Genomic DNA, 26,822 nt, shown 5'->3' with positions numbered 1-26,822 from the left:
CTGCCTTGTGAAGGAGGCAGCAGATAGCATCGGTAATTCTGATTTTAATTCAAATCTGAGTGGGCTTTTGTTTGATTGTTTGGAGGGGTGGGGGGGGGTGTTGTCATTTGTTTGGTTTTGGTAGGGTTTGTTTTGTTTTGTTTTAAACAAACAACCTTCTCCCAGTTTGGGTGGGACTTTCCAGACATGAAACTTTCTGAGCACTGCACCAAGCAAACCAGTGCAGCTGTCCCACAGCAACCATCTTAGCTTAATTAGCTTTTCACATTAACAATTCAGTCAGGTGGGTAATGAATTCAGCCTTGACATGAGGGAACCTGGTGAGGCAGCTGCTAATGCTTGGGAGACCCTGTAGGGGCACAGTGGGGCAGCCCTATGCTCCACGCACAGCCAGCTGTGCCATGGCGGTATGAGGTCAGGTTGCATCCCCTACCATCCCAGAGCAGCAGGGATATCCAGGCTGTCAATGCAAAGTCAAAGCTCCTCAGTACTCCCCCCTATAGTGGACAATACCCCTATGGGGTGTTAAGACAGCCCATTGCTGAGCTAGCCTAGAGGGATAAGGCTTCTCTCCCTCATCAAAGGATATTTCAGCACTGCTGTGGCTATCCCCTTGCTAACACTTCGAGCCTGAGGTGGCCCTGCCTCAGCTGTGGGGCCAAGCAGTAGCTGCTTCTCCACTATCTCATGCATAGCCAAAGCCTGCCATGAAGCCCAGCTGTGCACAGGTCCACAGAGACTATAAGTTACCAGGGTTTTAAAGTTTTTGGTCAAGTTGGAGCAGTCCATACTTTTGACTTGGGCACCATCATTTTGACAACAGATGTTGCAGAAAACGGCCTTATCTGAGGCATGAATCCACCAGGCTTAAGCTGCTCTGAAATTGCACTGATGCATATGAAGTGGCACCCCACTTTTCTGTGCTCATGTTGTCTCCCCTGACCCTCTGGTTGTATTATTTATTTGCTGTAAAGGTCCTCAGCTTGGGTCTTGCCTGATGGTCACAGAGCAATACCATGAGATATCCACATGAATGAACATGTCTTTCTTACTCTTCCTCTCCTGCTGGAGCTGTTCCACTTCCATGAATCATTAAATATTCATCAGGCCAGAGGAAAACATTGACTCTGTAGACTGGTGGTGAGGGCACTCATCTGGAATGGGGGTGACCAAACTCCACATCCTGGCTCCAGCAAATAATAAATAATTTATGTGAAGTGGAACAGCTCCAGCAGGAGGAATCAGGGGAAACTTCATCCAGCAGCCCAGTGGTTTGCTTGCAAAGCTCACTGGATTTCAGCTTGCTGGGATAGGGCATGGGCTCGTCTTCTGTCCCATTCACGGAGTACCTGACTCTCACATGATAGCTACTCTAAAAGCAGGCAAAGATTTCTCTTACTACTACCATCATTACTGGTACATTATGTTTAGTTTCAACAAATTAAAGGGCTCTTTAATGAAAAAAAAAAAAAGTTTCATAAAAAAATTCCAGCCCAGCAGGACTTAGAAGCCCTGCATGGAAGTGATTTGAACTGCAACTAGGCTTTACTGCTCTGTTTGGTAAAAGAAACATGTATGTGTTTTGCTAGAAACAAGGATGAGAATTAGTTGCATGCTACATCAGCTAGGAACAGCTGGAATTTTCTCCTTGTTCCCTGATGTAAGAACCAGTGACTCCATCTATCTTCCTCACAGTCATTTGGCTTCGGTCATGAATAAGGTTTCTAGCTGAAGGCACAAAAAAAAAAATGTTTTCTTTCTCATTTTGTGTCTCTTTATTGAATGCAGTGAACACTGCTGGGTTAGTATCTCTTGAGACAAAAGTCTGCTGTTCATTCAGAGAAGTGGTGCTACTCATCAGCAGTGCTGTTCATTTCTTCCCCATGCCTTCCTGCTGGGCCTCACATCTCAGTCCCTGTGCCTGGCACCATGTTTAGCCACGCTGATAAGTCTCCCACTGAAGGCTTGGCAGTAGTGCTGGGAAAGGTTTGTGCAAAGAGTACCTTTATCCCCAAAGGTGAGCTTCAAGGTATGTGTCAAAACTGTTTACACTGTTGAAAGATCTCTCAAACACCCACCATTCCCACTGACTTGCAAACCTGCAGCACTCGGAATGTCTATGCCAAACACTAGGAGCTGTACTGTGGGACAGAGTGCAGAACTGAGCAGGTGTGGTACAAGGTTAGGATATCTAAGTGGCAGTTATGCCTGCTCGCTGTTTGGCAATAAAGAAGTTACTGCCTCTGGCTGCACTTTCACCATTTGGATCCCAGTTGAATACTAAGTGGACTGTGAATGCAAAGGGGCAGACAGAATTACTGCTCCTATAAATTTTAGCAGCCTGACTAAAGCTAACCTCACAACAGCCCCGTGGTCAGACCTTGTGAATGTGGGGGATTTCCATCCCTTCTGACCACAAGGAAAAGCAGAAGACCAATATTACAATATTGCACTGAGTGTTCCCAGGGGAAGAAACATATCAACCATCTGTGAGCAGATCTAAGATTAAGGTGACAGACTCCTTCAACTCACATATCTTTCTGAAGTGCAGGGGGACAGGCTCCAGCCCAGGACTTGCTCTCTCCTGTGGTATACCCTTCATTAGAGCAGCATTGACTGAAGATTACCCTGAATTGCTTGCAACACATGCTGAAATCACAGGTGAAAGCCTAGCCTTATATACATTGGTGAAGCTTCGATTTCAGCCCTGTAGATGCAGCTACGGCTAGTGAGTGTTGCCTCCAAATACAGAGCAATGGAAGAAGGAGGGAGGTAAAAGGGAACTTGGAAGATAAATTTTTGGGATAGATAACATAGGGTGTCTAAGCTGGAATACATACTCTTTCATTTCCACAGTGATGGAATGGAGTCCTGTACTCATCTAAAACCTAGGGAGTTATGGACTTAGTCCACACAAGTCTGCATTCACACGTCCCTCTTAGCGGCTCATGCCATTTCCAAATCAGTGGGTTCCCAAAGCCTTTAATAACAGTAAAGGGTTTTTTAGAAGTACTTTCCACCATCCCGACTTCAAATGACTTTTCCTTTATTCCACCTTCCATCTCTTCAAATGGCTATCCAGTAAGGTCTGTGAAACATTTTTCACAGCTGCTAAGATGGTTCTGCCAAGGTCAGCAGCACTGGGGAATGCTCCTGCAGAATGGTCACAGTCTCGCTCTTTCCCTGTATGTGCAACGCACTGTCAGCTATGGTTCTGCAGCACTGCACCACTTTAGCATTGGGATTTGGATGCTCTTCCAAATGTCAGAGAGATTTTCTTCTTCATTAAGCCCTGTAGGTTACAGGTAATGTCTGGTTATCATTACTAGCATTCCCAATTACTGTGTTTTGCTGAAGGAAGATGGAGAGGTTGAATAGTGTCTTCCACCTTCTGCTTTCTTTCATAATGAAAAGAGGAGTCATTTGCTATTGCCTCAAGGTACAGATGGAAAGTGTGTGGTCCTTTGAACACTGGATAATTGGGACCTTATGACCTTTATCTAAGACTTATTTACATGAAGCCTTGAGTCTCAATTTTCCATTCATTAGGAGAAGGGCATTTTCTTTTACATCTCTGGGCCCCATCCAGATTTCCATAGTTCTTTTCCTAACTACTCTGCAGCCCTGCAAGGGGCAGGTGTCCAACATGCGCTCCTGGCTGCCAGGACCTCAGCTGAGAATTTCAGCTCTGTTCCAGTGCCCCATGCTGAGAGTGATGTACCTAAGGACACAGAAGGAAAAAAAAGAAACACTTCCACAGATCATATTCACATTTGATGATGATAAAACCGAGGCTCTTTATATGGTACAGGACATCAGAGCTAAAGGATATGCAAAGGGAGCCTTTAGCAGTGAATACAGAGCTAGGAAGAAAGTCACAGTTCTAGTAACCTGCAAAACCACAACTGAGTCCCCTTCAGAGACCAGCTAAGCACACAATATCAGCACTCTCCATCATACAATTTTCCTTAAAATTGTTTTTAAGTGTCTCCTCCTTTTTCTTCTTGAAAGGCATTCAACAACAACAGAGAGGAAAGCTAGGGAGTGAGGAAGCCCTCCTTAAGTCAAGCTTTCAGCATGAATGTAGTCTTCAGAAATGCATTGTGGCTGGAAACTTGTTCAAATGGAGCTGGAGTACACTGGTCTTTCACAGGTCTGTGAGGGGGTGAAAGGCTACTACTGGAGGCTCAGAACTGGAGGTGGAATGCATAACCCTGGAGTACAATTCAGCTGGGATCCACCTGGCTGGAGGGCAGCCCTGTGGAAAGGAACCTGGGGCTCTTGGTGGATAACAGGCTCAACATGAGTGAATGGTGTGCTGCTGCAGCAGCAAAGAAAGCCACCAGGATGCTGGGCTGCATCAACAAGGGCATCACCAGCAGAGATAAAGAAGTCATCATCCTGCCCTACTCAGCACTTGTCAGACCACACCTGGAGTATTGCATTCAGTTTTGGTCCTCACTCTACAAAAAAGATGCAGGCAGGCTGGAAGGGGTCCAGAGAAGGGCCAGAAGGATGATCAGAGGACTGGAGGACCTGCCATATGAGGAGAGGCTGAGAAAACTGGGTTTGTTCAGCCTTGAGAAAAGGCTTGAGAAGGCTTTGGGGAGACCTTATTACGAAGTTCCAGCACTTAATGGGTGGCTACCAAGAAGACAGAGACTCCCTGTTACATGGAAAAGACAAGGGGTAATGGGCATAAGTTGCTCCTGGGAGATTCTGATTGGACACAAGGAGTACATTTTTCACCATGAGGACAAACATTGGAATAGTCTCCCAAGGGAAGTGGTAGATTCCCCCATATCCACTTGACAGGCTGATGAGCCAACTTGTATAAAATATAGTATTACCTCGAAAGGTAACCATGGCCAATTCATTGCTGAACTTTCTAGCCATGGTACATATGGTTGAAGCTGAGGAAACTGCTGATGCTTAGTCAATCAGATATTATGCATTTATATGTGTGCCATACAAAGTCACAATTATAATTAGCATCAAAAGAGATAATGCACCATGCTCTAACTGTTAAACCAAATCCTAGACAGCAGAGGACAGTTTATCCCCAATCTGCCCCCAGCAATATTTGGCACTACCCACTACAAGAAGTACAACAAATGGATGTTAGGTCTAACCTGGCTTGGTAATATCTATGTTACTCTACCAGTTATTTGCATAAACCCTTGGGAGTACAACCTCATCTTGCCAGAGTCCATGGAGTTGCCACAGAGATTGGAAGTGATCACTGCACTGCCACTGATAATCTAGCATTAATGCACCTATTCTACAGCTCTTGAGGAATGTGTAATGAATCCGATTGTAGTGACCTGGTGAACTTTCCCAATCCCTTTTCTCTGCACATGGCAGTCATCTGTACCATCGAGTCAGTACTGCTACTCTTAAAAATACTGCTCCTTGGAGCTGTAAATCCCAGATGATACTCTGAAAGCTTGTATCTATCTGAAAAGTTCAAGCCTATTTGATCCTAGTGTAAAGAGATGACAGTGGTGGTGGCGCAGAGCACTGCTGGCAGCTACAGCAAACAGCTGCCTCTTAAATTTCATTGTCCATCTGTCTATTCTGTCCACTGGTCTGCTATATGACCCCTTCTCAGCAGAAAATTTCATTATCGTTTACAGCACAAAGCCTTCCTGGAAAATTGTGACATTTGGGGATTTTGGAGCATTTTCTGAAGATGATCCGAATGCAGTTGTAGTGGTTCACTGTGGAAAATACTGTAATGAGGAGACAGTGATTTTGAGCCAAATCTAAGTGAAGTGTAACCATTGGCTTTGGTTGTATCAAGTTGTGTGTTAGCGTGAGTGACCACTACCCAACTACATATGCATGCTCCTTCTACAAGGGCATGTAGCAATAGCACAAGGGGGAATGGCTTTAAACTGGAAGAGAGAAGATTTAGAGATTAGGAAGAAATTCTTTACTGTTAGGGTGGTGAGACACTGGTACAGGCTGCCCAGAGAGGTTGTGGATGCCCCCTCCCTGGAAGTGTTCAAGGCCAGGTTGGATGGGGCTTGGAGCAACCTGGTCTAGCGGGAGGTCCCCCTGCTCATGTAGGGGGGTTGGAATGAGATGATCCTCGAGGTCCCTTCCCACTCAAAAAATTTGATGATTCTATGATTCTACGAGCACACATTGTGATATTAGTATGCACTGCCTTAAACAATACCTTCTGTATGTACTACTTGTAGGAGCTCCTTCCTATGGAGATGTATAAGAGTGTAATGCTCTCAGCAAACCTTGGTATACCATCTAGAAAGGTCAGTGTTTTACAGGTTCAAAACTGATAGCTTTGTTCAGTTGGAAGACTACTATAAAGGTGTGAAGAAGAGTGAGGCTGGCCAACCACCTCATCAACAGGAACTCTGTGCAGTGCAGTGTGCCATTATCAATGAGGAGTGGCTTGGCCGATACTGCAACAGCTATGGTTCCCAACACCAGAAGGGACAAATGATTGCTGTCACCTTTCCAGTAATTTCCATCCTTCACAAAATAAACCAATTAGCCAGCCCTGAGTGCCCATGAATTTCTTACTGAGGTCTCGAAAGAGCTCGTACTTGAGTGCAAAAGAGGGGTTAACCTGCTCTCTTCAAGAGGCCTTTTCTAGTGTCGTCCCATACATTGTCATAGGTAAATATGCTTAGTGCCACCTAAGATTTCATTAAAAAAGGTCAGATCCTGTTTCACCACTAGACCACTAGCACAGTTCCCACCTGTAACAGAGCAAGATGCATCTCATTAGAAAATAGCAGACCTGAGGCACACATGGGACCAGAGACAGTATTTCACTGCAACAGAGGAGGAAATCCTGCACCTATAGCAGGTAGTGTGTAGGTTTCCTGTTCTCTGGAAAATTGTGACCTTTCCTTTTCCTCACCCTGCCCCTCAAATGGCTATTTGCAGTAATGCAAAACAGGTTGTGAAATACAAATGTAATGCTTATATCCATGTAGACACAATGCAAAGATGAAAAATTTCAGAGCAACTGAGCACTAGCTGACATACTTTGACACCTTTCAGCTTGTGACAGGTAACCTAGATTGCATTTATATTCACCCTTTGTTGCTGGAGTAGTACAATAGACAAGAAAATGCTGGCACACTTGCTTCCAGTTGTTCCCCTTGGGGCAGTCATGGGAAGACTACTGTATTTGCATTGCTTTCCCTGACTGCCAGGTGTAGCAGCAGAGATAAGCTTCTGTGAAACAGGAATGGCAATGAGGGTGTTCTGCCTCATGCCAGCTACCCATGGGCCAAGACTAAAATACCAGTTATACAGCTGCAATCCTCTTGCATTGAGCAGGCTGTGCCTTCTAGTTGGTACATGACAGCAGACAGTCTTCCTTTCCAAATCGTTATCTAGTCAGTGCTCCCTAGGTGCAGCAAGTAGCATCCTTCATCAATAAGCTGATTGAACTGAAAACAAAGAACTGATTCAACTCTAAACCATGAAAAAGGATCAGTCGGGACTTGCTCCCTCTGAGGAAGAGAAGGGAAGATGGTGCCTCCCAGTGCTCCTAGCTCGCCAGATACAGGGTCCTGGGGGAACTACTGGGCTGCTTACATGCAAAGCAATTGTCATCTGCATGATTTTTCATTTCAGCTGTGAAACTGCTCCATTGTAAAGCTATTTCATCAAGCAGGAGAAAGCATTCTTCATTTCCCGACAAAAGAGGATCCATTTGTTTCCTTAGGCACAATTTACTCTTTCATATTTCCGGGCTTTGTTGTATTCTTACCTGACTATCTGAGAGTGCTTTTGGTGTGACAGCTAGCCAAGTTTGGAGGTGAGACTTGAAAACCTGGGAAAGTACAAAGAGAATCCAACATTGTACGACATTCACCTCCTCTCCTCCCCACAAGGCACACAGTAGCCCATCTTCTTCCATAGTCTGCTGTGCTGGGTGCTGATCTCACTTCAAAGCTGTGCTAACGTAGACTCTTTCCAGCAACCTTGATGGAGACTCTCTGGATTTAAGCCAATACAAGCCAGATCCATATGTAATGTATAAATTCCCTCCTACCATTTTGCATTTTGTCCTGTTGAGTAGGTTGGCATCTAAGGGAGCCTCTCTAAGCATAATAGCAACACCAAAGAGGCAGAAGTTTGATCATTAACAAGAAAGCCTATAAACATAAGTCTTGGCAAGGATGCTTAGATAAGAGAACACTTTCTTGGCATGTAAGTCACCCACCAAAAGGTGTGGAAAAGCTAAGAGATTGTCCTTCTTACATTAATCTCTCATTGCCAGTGAACAAAGCCCACTGACTCATTTTGTGCCTTAGCCAGGTTGGAATCCATCTGCTTTTTCCATCTAGTTTTTAATACATTGAGGATTGCTTAGAAACTGCCCTGCTGTACAAAGAAGAATGCCTGGGGCTCCAGATCAACTAACACTGGTTGCAGGACAGTTGTTTGAAGCCGTTTCCTAAGCCATTATTAAGAGATAGGTAGAGCATGTAGAACAATAACAAGGAGAGCTGAGGGCTGTCAAAGAATCTCTGGCTGGCATGAAGAAACACCCAGCTTCACCCAGCTTCTCTTCCACTCCAGAAACACTAAATATTAGGCATTAAAAATCATGCACTTCTCTTTATCTTGTTAGTTACTCCTATCTCCTCTTCTCTCATTTTTGTCCTGCCCTTGTAAGAGGCAGAAGTTTCTTCTGGATATAAATGAAATGCCCTTGCCTTTTGCTTGTGTTTGCACCAGGGAAGATCTGAACAGATAACACGATACAGCCATTGTAGTAAAATTCAGGCAGATGAACAGCACCACACAGAAGTATCACGGTCGGCATGCTTCACAGTAGTAGCAGCCAAGCATGCCATGGCAACCAGCCAACCAATGACACTGGCCAGGAGCCAATTTGATTTATTTTTGGCACCCTGACACTGCATACTACTGTGCCAGTCTTCGATCACAGAAATGATAAGAGATGACCTTTGAAAGCCAAGGGGATGACTTCTGGGAGAAGGGGACCAATGAAGCTGAAAGAGGATCTGTCCCCAGACTGGAGGGATACTGGAGTAACAGATGTTTGGTAGCCTTCCTTCTTTCATGAACGACTATCACAGCCATGCCAGCAACTACCAGTGCTGCACTTGCCTGAGGGATGACTGGGAGAAAAGTCGAGACATGGCAAATGTCTTTAAGTCCATGGAAAGAATAAGTACCAAGAGAGAAACAGAGAGGTTTAAAGAGATGAGAGGGAACAACAGGATGAAGACAGGAACAGGAAGACATAGGCTTTCTGTCAGGAAATATTTCCTGACTGTGGGAACTTTTATACTGTGATGATGCTCTTTGGTGGAATATTCTTTTGGGAGAAAGCAGCTTATTACTACTCTCAACATTGTGCTGTGGAGTGTATTGCACAACACAACCCCGCATCCTCGGAGAGATGGACAAGAAGGCCTGTTTAATCTTTTTTGCATTTCTTTCTTGCATGGCTCTGGGGGCACTTACCCAGCTGTTCGAGTTTGTGACTGAAAGGTTTATATCATCCTGGAATAGGAATTTAGGAAAAAAATCTATATTCATTAACATTTTAAAGAGACCATCAGTTTGACTGCAGCCACACACCTTCCATGTTTGCTTTCTGCAAACATTGGTAAACTTGAGTGTTACTGCATGCATATTGAATAAGTATAAACGGATGCACAAACTAGACTTGAACACTCAAACAAATCACTAAAAATTCGTTTTTAAAATATAAATTTGGTTGCAGATTTTCCAACTTACTCTGTTGGCTGGATATTTACGTAAGTAACAGTATAATGTGCAAATGCATATTTAATCATGCATTGAAATGACCACTTCAGATGATGTGGATATTAATGCTTGGCCAGTTAAAATGATGTTGAAGTCAACAAGAGTATGGGGAAGATATCTGCAAATAATTTAGAATACTGCATAAAAATAAACCATTCTATGATAACTGGTGACTCAAAACAGGTAAAATTTAAAAAATAATTAAATAGCCTGCTACTATGAATTTCCTACCTCTATCCATTAGAGCAGATTCAGCTGAATAAATATAGATTTTAATTCAAAGCCAAATCACTATTCTTGTTTAGGAATAAGGTATCTTAAGTCTTAAAGGAGAGGTAATTAGCACTCATTATCTTGTGTATAGGGGACCCCAAAATACTGATTCACTGTCCTATTTTTGCCATTGATGTTTATACCTTTGCCCCGGTATAAAAACAAGTACAGCATGCAGCATACCAAATTAGATTTCACAAATCACATGACATTTATTTTGCCACTCAACTCATCACACAAAGTAAGAACAAAGGACTAGAAACCTGGACAACAAAAAGTCAACTTGAATGATGCAATTTCAAGGCTTATTTCTAAAAATGATTAAATGAAAGGAGGTACTGAGAAATGTTTAAATGAAAGGAGGTAAAACCAGCAACCCTTTCTTCTTGTGTACATTCAGTTTAGACTCACACTCTGGAAAGCTGCCCTCCTCGTCCATATCTTAAATCATAAATGTTCTGCATTAACTCCTCTTCCAGTACTTTTGGATATCTGTTCTTTCCTATCTGGTCACTTTACTGAGCAGGAACAAAGTCATCTCAAGCCTTGAGGTAGCTATGAAGCTTGGAAGTCTAATTAGAAAATGGAAATTGTAATTTGTGGAAGAGAAGTAGTAGACCAAATGAAATGATGGAGTAATGTCAGTAGGTATAAGACTGGATGCTGAGGCTCTGTAACATTTATCTCAGGCTGTTTATGAATACCAGGGTGATATGCCACATTTTTGCCCAAGTTGACGAATGCAGAATGCTCCGTACAACTGAACGTCTCATGAATGTGAAGGGCAGTTATGCTTGGCACAGTCTTTTGATTGAGTTTCATGTGGTGCCTACCTCTGATGTTATTTTTTTTTTTTTGTTAGTTTATTTTCTCTATCTTTGATAACATAAGGGAGGTAAAGAACAAGAGCAAAATTATCCTCAGGTCTTTGACTCATTTTCTACCTAGCTCAGTATCACAGTTCAAGAACAGCTCTTCTTTATGGTTTGCAAACACTATGCTTCTGTCAAAAATGTTCACTTTTGCCTCTCAAAACTTTTCTCTTCCCAGGGTAACTAGTTAAGCTGAGTTACACTTTGTCAAGAGCAAAGAATTGAAAACACCTCCTAGAGTGATTGTTTGCATTCAACCTTCTCTTCCATCCACTCTCACTGAGCTGTCAGGGCCTTTAATCTTCCCTTTCTCTACTTGATCCTCTTAAAACATGGGTCTCATCCAGCTGACACGTCTAAAAGCTTCATGCAAGTATGTCTGTCATGGGCTACTCCAAGTACAGAGGCTAGAAGTATTGGTGTGGATGTAACTACAAGCCATGCTGATAACAAGATGTTCCTGACTACCATGTGGTTGTAGCAGGAATCTCATCCATTCCCAAACAGATGGAAAAAAGACCCTTTTGGTGCCTTCTTGACCCTCCCACCAGCAAGGCTAAATGGCCTTCTGCAGTATGAGAATGCTTTTGTTTTGTGGAATTACAGGTCAAGCTGGCAGTCTCCAGTGAGCTGGTATCAGCTTGGGCTGTTCTATTGCCCCACTGGAGCTGCCTGTGCTAGTGTAACCAGCAAGGTTCATTGCCCTCTTTACTGTATGCAGAGCTTGGAGAGAACTCCCAGGCATCTCCAAGCCTCCCAGCTGGCTGACACTCTCCCACCACCATGGGAAAATGGACTGGATGGCACCTCCACTTAGAGGAACAGAAGCCTCAAGAAGATGTGCAGTATTTCCAGAAGCTGCCAGGAAGCAGGAAAGAGGGTGTTGAGCAAGAACATGCAACTTCCCCACCCCTAAAACCCAGCAACGGGATTCCCTTGTTAACCCTCAGTCTAACCCCCACACCAGCTCTTGCTGGCCAACCTCAGATGTGTTCCCAAGAGACCAAAGGATGTATCCATTCCTGGAGAGGCCCATTCCCTAGCGAGGCATTCACTCACCTGTCTTCTCTTCGGTTTGGCTGCTCTCCACTGTCTCCATTTGGGGTTGCGCTGTTGCCTTGGCAGTAGCATCCTCTGCGGCAGGGGTGGTGGTGGCAGTGGTGTCAGCAGCAGGCACGTCGGCTTGTTTAGGCTCCTCTTTGTCTTGGGCTTCATCAGCCTTCAAGGACGGCGAGTTATCAGTAGAAGCTTTAGTGGCACTTTCCGTTTCAGCGGTGGTGGCAGCAGCGGGTTTTTCCTCAGAGGAGGCAGCAGGAGTGGCAGCCTGTGGGGCTGGCGGCTCTGAGCTTTTGTCGGCAGCTCCATCCCCTTTTTTCTCCTCTGCTGGCGCACTGCTGTCTTTGCTGCCCTCCTCCAGCTGGGCACTGTCAGCAGTGGCCGCTTCTGTGGCAGTGGGAGCCTCACTCTCTTTGTTCTCAGCTGTTCCTCCAGCAGGGCCTTCCTCCTTCTTGTCGGTGGCATCAGTCTCAGGGGCATCTCCCTTCTTCTCCCCCTTGAGCTTTTTCCTTGTTATGTGTCCACGGAAGCTGGCCTGGATTTTGGTGGCTGCCTTATGAGCTTTATCTTCTGGTTTGATTCCATCTTGCTCAATCTTTTGGTCCCCATCCTCATTTTTTTCAACCTTTGAAGAACAAGGGAGGAGGGCAGAGGAGAAAACAGGGAGATAAGTTAAGATTTCTCCATATGCAGCCCAGGCTCTGATTTAATCATGAAAGTCCCACCTTCCCCTGCTGCTAACCAGTGACAATTTTCTAAGCAGCCTTTCCATTTGGTACGGGTTTGAAACCAGGTGGCTCTAATTTCATCCAAAGGCTGGACAGACACAGGGAGTTTGTAAAAGGAATTTAAAGCACCTCATCATCTCTGTCAGCAATACCGAAAGCACCTTGGCTGTGTGGAAAGGCTTGCATCAGCTGGGCTGTCTCTATTCCCATGATTTATTTTCACATTCATTTTGAAATGTACCATTTTTTTCCCCTACTCATTTTCAAAACACTCTCCAGAGAGGGATTTTCAGAGTCTTTCCAAACCCACTTTTGCCTTCAAGTCTTTGTTTCTCTTTAATGACACCTTGTTTCACAGGTGTGTGACTCTAATGACACCAAGTGTTTTGTCCTTTATAGCTTTTTGGCTCTGGATTGCCAACAGAGAATAGCATTGCTGCCCGCCCCACCACAGATGCGTGCTGTCAGGCATACACAGATATCCACATGATATACTCCTCACAAATGCCCTGCCTGCAAGCACTTCAAGCACTTTGCCTCTGCTCCCATCTCACAGTTTCAATGAAGGAATAATAGGCAGATAGATATCAGTCTTTACAATATCAGCTGATGATTATTATTTCTCCGACTACTGGGGGGAATTCAGTTTTGCAAGAAAGTACAGGCATTCCCCATATTTTTTAGACCTACGCCATGCATTAGAGTCTTAAATGGGACCAAAACAGAGCCCCTGCCTTATGGTGGTCTGCTGCAGACAGGTAACACTCAGCTTGTAAAACCCCACTGAATCCACAGATGTGGCAGTTTGGTAGTTTTTTTGGTAGTGGGGGAGGGGCCCCACAGGTGGCTCCAGTAAGAAGCTGAGAAGCTCTCCCTGCTCCAAACCCAGCCAAGGGGCCATTAGAGAGACAGTGGATGCTCCTCTGTGATTAACATACAAAAGAACAGATACGAGGCCTGAGCAGAGCGAGCAGTGGAGAAAGAGCAAAGCTGGAGAGGTACAGTGGTGTCAAATTGAAGATCTGGTGGTTGGTGAGGAAGAAGAGGAAGAAGGTGCCCAAGCAGAAGTTCCCCTGCAACCCATGGCGGGATGGTAGCTGTCCCCCTGCACTCATGGAGGAACGTGGTGGAACATTCCCTGAAGGTGCCAGGAGGGGTGAATGTGGATTTGCAGCCAGGGGACTTGGATTATGCAGCCATGAAAGATCTCATGCCAAGGGACATGACTGTTCCTGAGGCAGTCTGTGAACCTGTGGGAAGCCCACACTAGAGCAGCTTGCTCCAGACCTTGTGGGAAGGACTCATGAAGGAGAGGTTCGTGGAGGACTCTCTCCCATGGGAGGGACCCCGTGGGGAAGCAGGGGGGGACTGTAAGGAATCCTTCTTCCTTCTTCCAGCCTGTGAAGTGACTCTAAACCCCATCCCCTGTTCTCCTGTGCCGCTGGGGGGAAGGAGGGAGAGAAACTGGGAACAAAGGGATTTGGGCCCGGGAGGAAAGGAGGGGTGGGGTAACACATGCAAGCCCTGCTCTGTGTGTTGTCTGTGTTCTGGGTGTGTTTGATGAGTGTGAAATTAAATCATTATTTTTTCCCCAAGTTGAGTCTGTTTTGCCTGTGGCCTTAAATTGGTGAAGAACCCTCCTTGTCCTTTGTCTCAACCCATGAGCTTCTAGTTGGCCTTTGTCCACCCCATCCCAGTGCGTGTGTGTAGGAGGGGGGGAGGAGCTGAGTGAGCAGCCACGTGGCTGGTTCTTTGTTGTCATGTTAGGCCCAAGCCACAACAACAGAACATACCATGCTCCATCCCAGTAATTTAGCAGCCATTGGGCAGCTCTGCTGCATATTGATGAAAGGACACTATTCTATCAATATTCCCACTGGGAAGCATTCAAAAGAGCTACTCAGAAGCAGGGGCACTGGCCTTTTTGCTGTCTGCACCTGTTTTCCAACACTGGCTCAGGTCACAAAAGAAAACAAGATAGTAGAAAAGGACAGTGTTTATTCCTGGGGGGGAAGAGGAAGCAGCTCCTTAGGCCATTTCAACGGAGGGGTGTCATCTGGGAAAAGGCCCAGGACCAGAAGAGCAGAGAGAAGGGAAAGCCTATAAATACATATAAAAAGAGTGCAGCAGGAATAAGGAAGAAGCTACTGCAGCATGCACATGTGGCTCTGGAAACGCTATGCCTGTGAAGAGGGAGAGAGAGGACTGGCCCCACTGGCAGTCATCACTGGGAAACAGACCAGAAGTGATCATTTCCACTGAGTGAGACAGGGTCAGGCACACACGTGTGAGCCAGTCTGTGCCCGGGTACCAAGTGCTTGGCCACTAGCATGTCAGAGGTGGTACCCACTATCTCCCCTTGTGTCCCCAGTGAGCACAGGATCCCTCACCCTAGCACTGATGCTCACCTGGGACCTGTCCCGAAGTAAATAGGGGTGAGCTTGATTGGGTGTGGTGGCCAAGGAAAGAGCAGCCCCAAATCATCAAGGAAAAGAAGAGCTCCACACAGCTGTGCAGGGGTGGGGAAGGATGGGTCTGCATACAGCAGGAGATACAGGAGTGAGACTAGGCACCAGGATGCTTATGTAGGGGGTGAGTGAAAAAGCCTATAAATTATATGCAACTGATACTAATACACAGAATTCAGTTCCAGGAGTTTTCATGCTCCTGGCCATGCCCAGGGACAAAACTGTCACAGGGGCACAGCTGAAGCAGTTACGTGTACACTTCCCCAAGTGCATTAAGTGATGCGGTATGGAAAGCAGGCTTTCGTGTTCGTGCCAGCTTACCAGAGAGCAGGTGATGGTTATGTGCAAAGACAATGCAGGCGTTGGCATGCTGTAACCATTCATGTATGGCTTTTGCTCACATAGCTAACTCTGCGCCGTGTTATTCAGCATCTGAGGTAAGCTTTTTGGCCTATTTCAGCACAAGGTGATGGAAGTGAATCTGAAATACCTTTAAACTAGTGTATTCACAGAACAGCTGTGATCCAGCCAGGGTAGTGCAGAGCTCTGCACACACTCATCCATCCGGCTTCTTATGCAAGTTTTGCAGCTTCCAGTAAGTCCTGCGTTGCTGTGGCAACATAACTACTAATACCTGGACTAGCAGATTTAAGGAGAGCTTGAGTATGCTTGCATTACCATGTACCCACAGCAATGTGAAGATAACTAGTTACTTCTTTATAGCACTGTGTAACTCTTAAATGCCCTAACTTTGACTCTCTCATTCAGGACTGTGGCTAAATTCAAGAGGCAGCAGGGTTGGGAGACTGGAAAGACAATTCAGACATAACTACAAGACCCTAAAGGTCCGGTCATATGTCTGATCCCTGCAGAACCACTAGTGAATGTGACAACATTGCTAATCCCTGAACAAAGTTGAAAACTATTGACTGAAGGGAGATCTCTCTTGCTACTGACCTTGCTACTCTCACACCCGATGCACCTCCTACACCAACCAGGACAGCCATTATGAAGTGTGGCTTGCTGCATGCATGCCTCTCTGACTCCAAAGGAGTTACCCTGCTACCTGGGCCCTGCAGCCCTGTGAAGGGTTATCTCCTTTCCACTGCTAGCAGGAGGCCAGGGAGCAGCCAGCCACAGGGTTGCTTTTCCTGCTATTCTGGCACATTAACTCATGGACAGCTGTGACTATGAGCTTTATCTGGCAGGGAATGGGAGAGCACTTTTTCTCTCCAGGGAGGTCAGACTGAAACCTCTCATTGCACCTACAGCATTACGGAGCTAAAATGTTCCTTTGCTATTCTGATGACGTCATTGTTCTATTAACCCAGTTGAGATGACACCATCATGAACCCTAGCCACATCACAAAGTTTGAAACTGCAAGATGTATTTCCAATAGGTGCTTTCAGCATAATTTCAGATATAAAAGAAATAGGCAGCTGGGGCAGAGGTGGAATTTCAGGTTGTTGATGAAAGAAATGTACTAATAGTTTGTCTGTGCCGACTGTGGCCCTAAGGAATCCTATTTCTATTCAGTCCTTCCCCACTGAAGCATCCCAGGCATTTGAAACTACTTATTTTCAGGCTACTGGCCTGCAGCTACTTCTGGGGGAGGACACAATATGCCTATAGTATGTGTGTTGTGTTGTATAACAATGGGTTGGGAGAGAAACAGATTGTTCAGAGGGAAGCTTATGTTCACACAAAAAAAGACACGAGGTCTTCATCTGTAGATTTTACATACAGCAGATAAACCTTAATTAAGGAAGCTGCTCAAAAATAACCTGTATACAATGAAGCTCCTGGAAAGCAATTTATCTTCCTTGGAAAGCTAAAAGGGTGAGTCAGCCTTTCCGGGATGTGTTCAAAAGCATCTCAGTGGAAAACGAAATCTGTCTTATGTATCTGCCATGCGTATATGACATCTTGGTTGTACTACTGTGGCTGGAATAATGTGACTATTATTACTAGTATTTGTACAGAATCTAGAGCTCAGCTAGGAATCATGTCTGGTAAGGACAGGTTTGTTATAACAGTATTCCCCCTTCATTTACACATTTGTGTGTAAAGTAAATTCATACTAGTTCTTAATATTGACATATTAATGGTATTTTAAGTGTGCATGCAGTGTGTTGTCGTTTTAGAGAGAGCAAATGTCCTCTGTTTCATTTAATGTTAAACAAATCATAGATCCTTCAGTGGCAGAAGGACTTGAGGTCACTGAGGCTGGTGGATACATAGCTACATTGATGTATAAAATGACATACACAGTCCAACATGTCCATTGTTTTATTTGGACCAATCCCACATACCGACTGAAGCCAGTATGCAAAGCCTTGCCTTTATGAAACACTGATAAGCTTTTATGTTTCTATATAGCCCACAACACCTTTCCAGTCCCAGAGGGATGATGATCCTGTCACCATCTCCATCTGCTTGTCTGCCACACCTCCAAGTTTCTAGGACATCCCTTTCCAGGCAGACTGTTCTTGTAAGTGAGATTTCCTTTGCTCTCACATAGCTGAGAGAGAAGGAGATAATAAATCAATGTTTAAGACAGAGGTGGGGCAGAGGTTAATTCATAGGTACCAAGAATCTGGAAATTGCATGCAGCCATGATCCCAAGAAGACCTCTAATCTCTGGCCACCTTTCCACCTTCCAACTTCAAACTCACAGATTACAGAGGGCTCAAAATATGGTAAAGAACGAATAAAGTGTTACTATGACCTTCAGGCCCTTCTAAATGTTCCACGTGCTTGTACATCAGGAAAAGAGAAACAGAGAAAGTAGATGCTTTCCAGATATTCCATTTGTTTGAAGACACACACAGGCAAAGAGAAAGAAAGGAGGGGACTCAGTGCTTTTGGTCTTTGCTTGCTGTTTGTCCACTTGTCTCTTATGATGTACCTCATTGCTTGGACTTGGAAAACTAGTCATATAGTTTTGTACGTTGTATACTGGGATGGAGAGATCAAGAAGGAACTTACTGTTCCATTAAAAGGTCTTTCAATATAATATGGTCTCCTCTGCCCCTCTCTACAATTCTTCCTTTCCTGATGTTTCTCTGCCCACCAATAGATAGCGTGTGTCAGTCTCCTTAGTGTTCATCCTAGGATCAAGCTGCTACACACTCAGTCATCACCCTGGTATCCCACTCCTTTCTGTCCTAAGATAGGAGCTCCTCTTTAATATGACATCAAATCCCAGAGCCCTTTGATTCACATTTCTGTCTCTTGGTATTCTGAAAGCCATGCATCACAAGTCCAGATTTAGAACTGACACAGCTTTCACGAGAGGAGGCATCAATACTGGCCAGAGCCTGGACATAAGGAGGACCAGTGACAGTCACCAATAACCTGCTTCACAACCCAAAGAAAACAGGATACCTGATTATTAAGAAAAAAACACAACCAGTGCAAAGATATAGGGAACTCAAGTAATTCCTTTCTCATCACACCCACACTAAGGTATGTGTGGAAAACTTTCCCTCAGTTGGCTAGGTGAAGCAGTGCTGAAACAACTAGATGCCTGTGGTACTTGTGTGATTAAGGTGAATCTCAGCCCATGCTCTTGACTCGAGCACAGTGTATGTTCCTACTGATGTTCTTCAAGGTCACATGGGCCCAGACTCAAAGAAATTTAGGCACCTGACTCCCACTGATTTCACAGGATTGAGTCACCTCAAGGCTTTTGTGGGTCTGACAATTCATGACCTGATTTGTCTCAGAGACAGCACTTAAGCAGAATGCATTAAAGAAAAAAGACCAGCTGTCTCCCCAGAAGGAGTGAAGCATGGACACACAAGAGAGAGAAAAGGTTTTCACTCCTTGTGAAGTGAGGAAGCAATTTAGCACAGAGAACAGCTTTTTTTAACCCAGTTAAATGGTGTGAAGACACCTGGCTGGAGGATGGCACCTCTCTGCACAACCTGTCAGCAAGGCGAGGAAACAAACAGAGTGCCTTTTTTTCCCAAGACGATGATGATGATTGTGGGTAAAACACCCTTGAGAGAGAAAAGGTTAATTCATCTCTCTGAAGGTTTATGCAGGATGGTTCCCCAGGGTATAACTAGCAGGGTTTCAGCTCTCCAGTTTCAAATCTTCTAACAATGGAGTTTCAAGCCTTTTCTCTACAAGATCCTCTCACATGTATGAAATTTCCCCTCTATTTTTTACTGCCTGGAATGGAATAAACTAATGATGGCCAGGCAGATGGATGGATGCTATTCACTTGTGTACAGTGACTGAGAAGAGTGGTAGAAAATAATCTAAGCTAGACCTATTTAGATCTTTTCAGTGTGCCTTCTCAAAAAATCCATTATACTCTCCTCACCTGTTTTGTGACTCTCTTCTGTTTGTCACCCTGTCTCTGTTAAGCTGGTGGTCAGCTATGGTGTCATCTATCACCTTGAAGCTCCTATATCTCCACTGGTTACGTGAAGAAAGGCACTCAGTACTCCCTACGCTGCTTTTGCAGGCAGAGACAGAGAGACAGAGAGAGAGACAGAAAGAAAGGAAAGGAAGAAAGGAAGAAAGGAAGGAAGAAAGGAGGGAAGGGAAGGGAAGGGAAGGGAAGGGAAGGGAAGGGAAGGGAAGGGAAGGGAAGGGAAGGGAAGGGAAGGGAAGGGAAGGGAAGGGAAGGGAAGGGAAGGGAAGGGAAGGGAAGGGAAGGGAAGGGAAGGGAAGGGAAGGGAAGGGAAGGGAAGGGAAGGGAAGGGAAGGGAAGGGAAGGGAAGGGAAGGGAAGGGAAGGGAAGGGAAGGGAAGGGAAGGGAAGGGAAGGGAAGGGAAGGGAAGGGAAGGGAAGGGAAGGGAAGGGAAGGGAAGGGAAGGGAAGGGAAGGGAGGAAGGGAGGAAGGGAGGAAGGGAGGAAGGGAGGAAGGGAGGAAGGGAGGAAGGAAGGAAGGAAGCAAGAAAGATGTCCGGGACTCACATTGTCTGGTGCAGAGTGGCTTGTGGACATCACTGAGGAAAAGCACTTGTTTTGAATCATAGAATCATAGAATCATAGGGGTTGGAAGGGACCTCGAAAGATCATCTAGTCCAACCCCCCCTGCCAGAGCAGGGTCACCTAGAGTACATCACACAAGAACGTGTCCAGACGGGTCTTGAATGTCTCCAGTGAAGAAGACTCCACAACCTCTCTGGGCAGACTGTTCCAGTGCTCTGTCACTCTCACAGTAAAAAAATGTTTTCTGATATTCACCTTAAACCTCCTATGCTCCAATTTGTATCCATTACTCCTTGTCCTATCACTGGTCATCACTGAAAAAAGCTTAACTCCATCTTCTTGACACTCACCCTTTACGTATTTGTAAACATTGATGAGGTCACCCCTCAGTCCCCTTTTCTCCAAACTAAAGAGACCCAGCTCTCTCAGCCTTTCCTCATAAGGGAGATGTTCCACTCCCTTAATCATCTTTGTGGCTCTGCGTTGGAGTCTTTCAAGCATTCCCTGTCCTTCCTGAACTGAGGGGCCCAGAACTGGACACAATACTCCAGATGCGGCCTCACCAATGCACAATAGAGGGGGAGGAGAACCTCTCTTGATCTACTAACCACACCCTTTCTAATGCACCCGAGGATGCCATTGGCCTTCTTAGCCACAAGGGCACACTGCTGGCTCATGGTCATCCTCCTGTCTACTGGAACCCCCAGGTCCCTTTCACCTACACTGCTCTCCAGCAGGTCAGCCCCCAACCTGTACTGGTACATGGGGTTTCTCTTCCCCAAATGCAAAACTCTACACTTGCCCTTGTTGAACTTCATCAGATTTCTCCCCGCCCAAGTCTCCAGCCTGTCTAGGTCTTTGGGTCTGATCTGGGCTCTGTGGAGCACTTCAGTGGTTGTGGGGCACAGAATGCATTCAGTCATCTTTCAGGTCAAAGCACTGAAAGTCAAAGAGATGGGACTGGGTTGGAGGTTACCACGGTGATGCTTTAACAGTTAATGTCAAGGGCATGTGTATATCCTAGGGTACGGCCTAAGCATGTAAGGGCACTTGAGGGCACACAGTCTGTGTGGACTGTGCTGAAGGCTGTGAATGTTTGGCATAATCAGAATCCATGCTCTTGCTTCAGGTTGGATCCTGGCACATACTCTGCTGTCAGTTGTGCCTAGTCTCCTTTTTGGAGGGAAGTACTTGTGTCGCTCCAGAAGGAGCCAGCCAGCAGGGGCTCAGATCAAGGGACCAAAGCCTGGAAAGGAAGCAGGAAGGTAACCATCCCAAAATAGCCCACGTTGAAGAAATTCAAGAAAAGGAGCAGGTGAAAAATTTCCCTTGAACTATGCTTTCTTTAGAGAAGAACATTCAATGACTATGTTGTTTCTGCTGCAGATGGGCTAAGACAGAAACACAAGCATAGATGTCACTGGACTGAAGAGAGATTTTATCCAGGCTCAAATTATGTGGTTTATGTGGTCCTGTTCAGGAGTTCTGGCAAGGATGGTTGTTGCCATGTGAATTAACGTAACGCCTTCAGGCTCTGAATCCCATGGTCTGCTGACCATGGGCAGGTAATGAAACCCTGAATTAATGGTATCTCTCCCTCCTCAACTTTTTAGTCTCATTTTGTTGATTTTCTTTCTTGCTCGCTTAATTTTGGACTCCACAAAAATTTTCAGAGAATTGTCATTAACATCTGGTGGCTCAGAGTGCCTGTGCCCATGAGGGCTGGACACATTTGTTTCTGCTATGGCTGCAGCCAAGGGCCAGAGGCTAATTTACAGCTCAGCCTTGCTTCTCTGAGATCTGATGCAGGCAGCTGCTGAGCCTCCCCAGAGTCTGGGGTTATTCAAGGCCTCTAGAGCCATTTCCACCAGAAGCAACAGCTTGTGTCCTGCAGCTTCCACCCCATTTTCTCCATGGGAACACAGGGATGCACCCAGCTCTGGTGATGGGGAGCACCCCTACTTCTAGCCAACCTGAGCAAACTGCAGGCATGAATACTGTGAGCCCTTTCACTGCTGGTCTCTGAGGCTGCCATGACCTTTCCTGGTTGCACCTAGGAATATGAGGAATTTCATGCTGGGACCATCAATACTTGGGCAACTAGTCTGAGGCCCTGTCACTAGCTCAGCACCTGCTTGTGCTCCTCCCTGGTTTGCTTGGGTTTTTTGCAGCCAGCAGAGTAACAATGAAAGTCTCAAGCCTCAAGTCCATCCAGTCTCAGAACCTTCTTTTTAACTTGCTTGTTTTCACACCTGTTAACCTTGAATCTCTGGAACCTCCTTCTGCCAGTGACTGTCAACACCATGAAGTCTCTCAAGCCAGTGATAAGAGAGAGCTAAGCATCAAGTAGCTCCCTCTCTGCTTGATGGTAAGCTCAGGGCTGTATTTATTCTACTATTACTATTATTATTTTAGTTTATGTCACTAGAAATGGGGGCAATTATCTTCTGAGAAAGCCTTTGCAAGTTTGTTTAAGTCAAGCAAACAAGCAAGGCACAGACTAATTCCCAGCAGCTTGGGTGGGAGGGTGGACTCTGCTATTGCAGCAGCAACCTCCTGCCCCAGCACAGCCCCAAGCTTTGCCACCACGTGGGTGGGAAGGGAAGGGGAGGTGTGGGGCTGAAAGCCAGGGTGGGTGGAAGGGGCATTGCGAGGACCTGGTCCAGTAAGGCAGAAGGCTAGGGGAGGGAGAAGACAGAGCTCAAGGTGGAGAAGGAAAGGAATGAGAGAAGAGTAGAATGAAGGAACCAAATGGAGAGGAGAAAAGGAAAGGGGAAGAGAGGTAAAATCTGCCCAAAGCCAAGGCACTGAAGGGAAGAGACACAAATAAGAGGCACAGTGACAGAGATGTGATACAGGGAAAGGGAGAGTGCAAAGGAGGGAGAAAATCACTGATCCACATCCAAAGGGCATGACGGCAGGAAATACCAAGAAAAAACAGGCAGCTAAATAGCCAAGCAGAGTCTCCAGGAGCAGATTTGCATGACTGACTGTGCCACAGCTGAAAGAGGTGTTGGCAGTGCTCTCTCTGGCCCATGCCACCTCTCTGCACAACCCTGGCTGTCATTTCCGTGTGCACTGGGCTAGTAGTGGTCCCAAGAACCCTGTGTCAGCCTCTCCAGTGCCCTGCTGGGGAGCTGGCCTTGTCAATAAGCAGGATGATTTGGATGTGGGTGAGTTAATGTGTGACAGCTTTTCTGATTTCCTGTTCCTTCCCCATCCTGGACAGGGAAAGAGGGAAGTGAGGTGGAGCAGCTTCTCCAAGGCAGCAGGGAGATATGAAAGAGGAAATCCAGATGGGGAAAGAAGGTTGTTCAGTCCTTCCCTTCACTTGTAGCTCTATGTCACTCTACTTTTAAAATATAAAAGGCCCTTTTCCCTTTAAACCTGAAGTTTTGCTGTGGTGCTGCGGGGGTGGCAAGGTGCTCTCATGAATATCCTTTTCAACTGTCACAGATCATCCCATCAGCTATGCTCATGTTAACTACGGCTTCAACGAGGAACATGCTCTAGCTATGCACCAGCCTCATCTGTCTCCCCACACTGCTCTACAATGAACTTTTTCTCCACAGATAATCTGAACAGTGGTGTTTCTAGAGGACCTTTCACTCTCCACTGTTTTATATGTAGGCCCTGCACAAAGGAGAAAAGGTCCCTCTCCTCCCAAACTGTAGCTATTGCTGGGGTGAAACCCTGTAGCTGCTACCTGTGCCCACAGCCACATACAGCAGTTGAACTTTCAGAGGAGACAGGAATGTGCATTTCATCTGAAATGACAGGGTGATCTGAAGCAGGTAGCAACAAGGAATCTTGATTAGAATCTGGGAAGGACAGTAAAGCCAGTACTGCCTTTCTAACTGTTCATTATTCTGCTTGTCAGAACTTTGTCTTTTGTTTTTCTTGTTTCCTGTTTCCCAGCCTAACCCCAGCACCACCTTTAGCCAACTGCTTCCCCATTCCCCAGGGAGCAGAGTAAAATCTTTCAAATCACCAGAGCTGCCCCAGCAAAGTCCAAGCTACCAGAATTCTAGGTCTATGTAATTTGTAACTGGCTTTAAAACAGTTCTAAGATATCCTCTCTCGTAATTTGTTATGGTCTCATAACCTCTTTTAAGCTTTTTTCCAGACAGACCAATCCCACAACCCCACTGCAGAGGTGAACCAGGATGTTGTATCCCCAGAGCAGGAATCCACAGCAAAGGCTTTTACCTATTGATATAGACTCTATCTCCTCACTGGGGCACCTGCCTTTTTCTCAGCTTCTGGTTCTGATGGATTCAATGGATCTTGGTGCCATGGCCTCTCCTTGCAAGCCCAAACTGGCTCTGCTTCTTACACTGTGGAATTGCCTGACAGCACTAACGCCAGCCCCTGCTCCAGTAGGGCAGGGTGTCAGCCTTGCTGCTGGAAGCAGAGAATTATGGGGCCGAGTGCTGCCTCTGATCATCACAAAAGCTCAGTTTATTGGTTTGTGTGGTTGATATTCATGCTCAACTTAGCTTGACTGACCCAGAGACAGATGCCCTTGTGCATCCACATGTACTTTTTCCTCTGGCTTGCTCTGGCTATTCTATCCACTCACCTTTACCCCAGAGGTACCATTTGTGTTGATATTTGCTCCACAGATCTCCAAGGTGGCTGATAGGTCACTCATGACAACATATGTACAAACTCGCCACATGAAATGGGTAAGACATGGACTCCTCTTATGGATCTGAATTCTTCACAGTAACAGCGTGTCTTGGATGTCAGAGACCTTATAGAAACCTTCCGTGAATACGCTCTTGGCCTACATTTTTTCCTCATTCCATTTGTGTGTTTAAAGTACAGGCAGAGACAGAAGGAGAGAGATCCTTTATCTTTACCTCCTTAGTCACTAGTTCAAGCGAGAACAGCAATAGCTGAACCTACTCTTAAGATAGCAAATACAGGAGACGTTAGTCCTCCCACTATGAACTCTTAGATATTGATGATTTACAGCAAGGTGTGAGAAGACTTAGACCATCTCTCTACAAAGTTTGTAAGGCTTATTAACAAACAGTTGTACTGAGATCTTACTGGAAGTTCAATGCCAAATGCAATGATGGATGGTGGCATGTGTAATTTCATTTATTTCAGTGGCATTTTCACTAGGGGTATTTTTTACAAGACCTCTGTGTTCTGCTGCTCCAAACAACACACGAGAGGAGAGACATTGTTACGTTCCAGAGGGACTCTGAACCTCATTGAATTAGCATTTGTAGCATTGCAAGAACCTCACATGCATGGGTTGCAGCAAGGTAGAGCATTGTGCAATATGTAAACTGTGCTCTTATCTACACTCCCCTGTCAGTGCAGGATGAGAACATCCTGAAAAAAGGTGTAAGTGTCTGTCAGAACCTGAAAAGGTCCCCAGAGGGGACCTCTATGACACAGCTTATTCCACCCATGAACCTGGGCTAGACTGCCTGAGACCATGCCCAGTTTATGTAACATCAGTGTGTTCCAATGTCTGTAAAGCTGATGAATTGGGCCCGTGATTGCAGCTGTCACTCCTGACTGGCACAGCACCCAAGGCATCATGTTGTGCCATACCACTCTCCCATCCTTCTGGTGGGATTGTCCCCAGAGCACAGACATGGCTTTGATTGGAAAGATCCTTTGGGGCCACAGGCAGCTGAACATGAGACTCAGCAGCCTCAGGACTTAATCACTTATTCTAGAGACTGGCACTGAGCTATGGGAAATGCACATGTGGCTTCAAGCCATTTTGTTTCCTACTTTGCTCCTCTGCTGTATACAGCCCTATTGAAAAAGGGGGAGGGGGCAGGCAAGCCTGCACTGCATGCTGCTATAGACCTTTTGTGGACACTGTTAAGTTAGTGCTATAAAGACCTCCAGACAACAGGAACATGTTGAATAGATGTGCTAGGGAAAAAAAGCCACAAGTGTTTGGATTCACCAGTTATAAGGGCTAGTATATCACAGCCACATTTAAGTAGTCAGCCAAACCTTCTCTTAAGCTTCCTGCCTTAGGAGGGCTGTTCTTTCTTCCCATTTTTTTCACCCCCTGGGTTTCCCATATTTAAGTGGTTATTTAAAAAGGGCTTCAATAAGCTTTAAACTTTGGTTCTAAAGTCTTCTGGCTTTTTTCCATTCTTCAGTCAGGAAGCATGGGAGTAGCCTCAAAGCCCTGCACGCTGTAATGTGTTTTCCCCAGGCACACAGTTTAGATCACTTTGTACCTGGTGCCCCTGGAGCACAACCATACTATACGTACATCAGACATCCCTGGAGCCCTTCCTATGAAGGGCTTTATTCAGCAGCCCCCCTGGCAAAGAGTCATCCCCAGGATGAGGGGATGGCTAGGCAGGCAGAGCACACAAAGCTCCTTCCATGTCTCTCTGCTCTGCTGCTAATGTGATATGGAAAGAGAGTTTTCATCCTGAGTTTCTGAAATAGGAACCTTCTTCCCTCAGGAACCCTTCCAAGGCCAGACAGAAAGCTCTGGGAAGTACACACAGAAGATCTTACACCAGAAAATATGCAGTGCTTCCCCTTCTGTCAGTGAGGGCCAGTTCACACTGCACTGCTTTATCACTCACTGAAGAGCAAATAATTAGAAGTCTCCAGGGTTCTCTAGGCCCTCCCTGTGCACTGCAGCAGGGCTGATTTCTTCATCTTCAACCCACCCTGCAAGAGCAGG

General features: G+C 45.7%; 1 protein-coding gene across 1 annotated transcript in view; it reads right to left on the bottom strand.

The window, feature by feature from the left end:
• The window catches only part of GAP43 (growth associated protein 43), a 66,783-nt gene that overhangs the window by 17,608 nt on the left and 22,353 nt on the right, over window positions 1-26,822 (bottom strand). Inside the window, exon 2 of the mRNA XM_051623593.1 lies at window positions 11,994-12,615. Coding sequence (XP_051479553.1) covers window positions 11,994-12,615 — 622 coding nt within the window. The remainder of the gene's footprint in view (window positions 1-11,993; window positions 12,616-26,822) is intronic.

The sequence above is a fragment of the Apus apus genome, chromosome 1 (genome assembly GCF_020740795.1).
Source record: "Apus apus isolate bApuApu2 chromosome 1, bApuApu2.pri.cur, whole genome shotgun sequence".
NCBI lineage: Eukaryota > Metazoa > Chordata > Aves > Apodiformes > Apodidae > Apus > Apus apus.
This window is presented reverse-complemented; position numbering and strand designations above follow the sequence as displayed.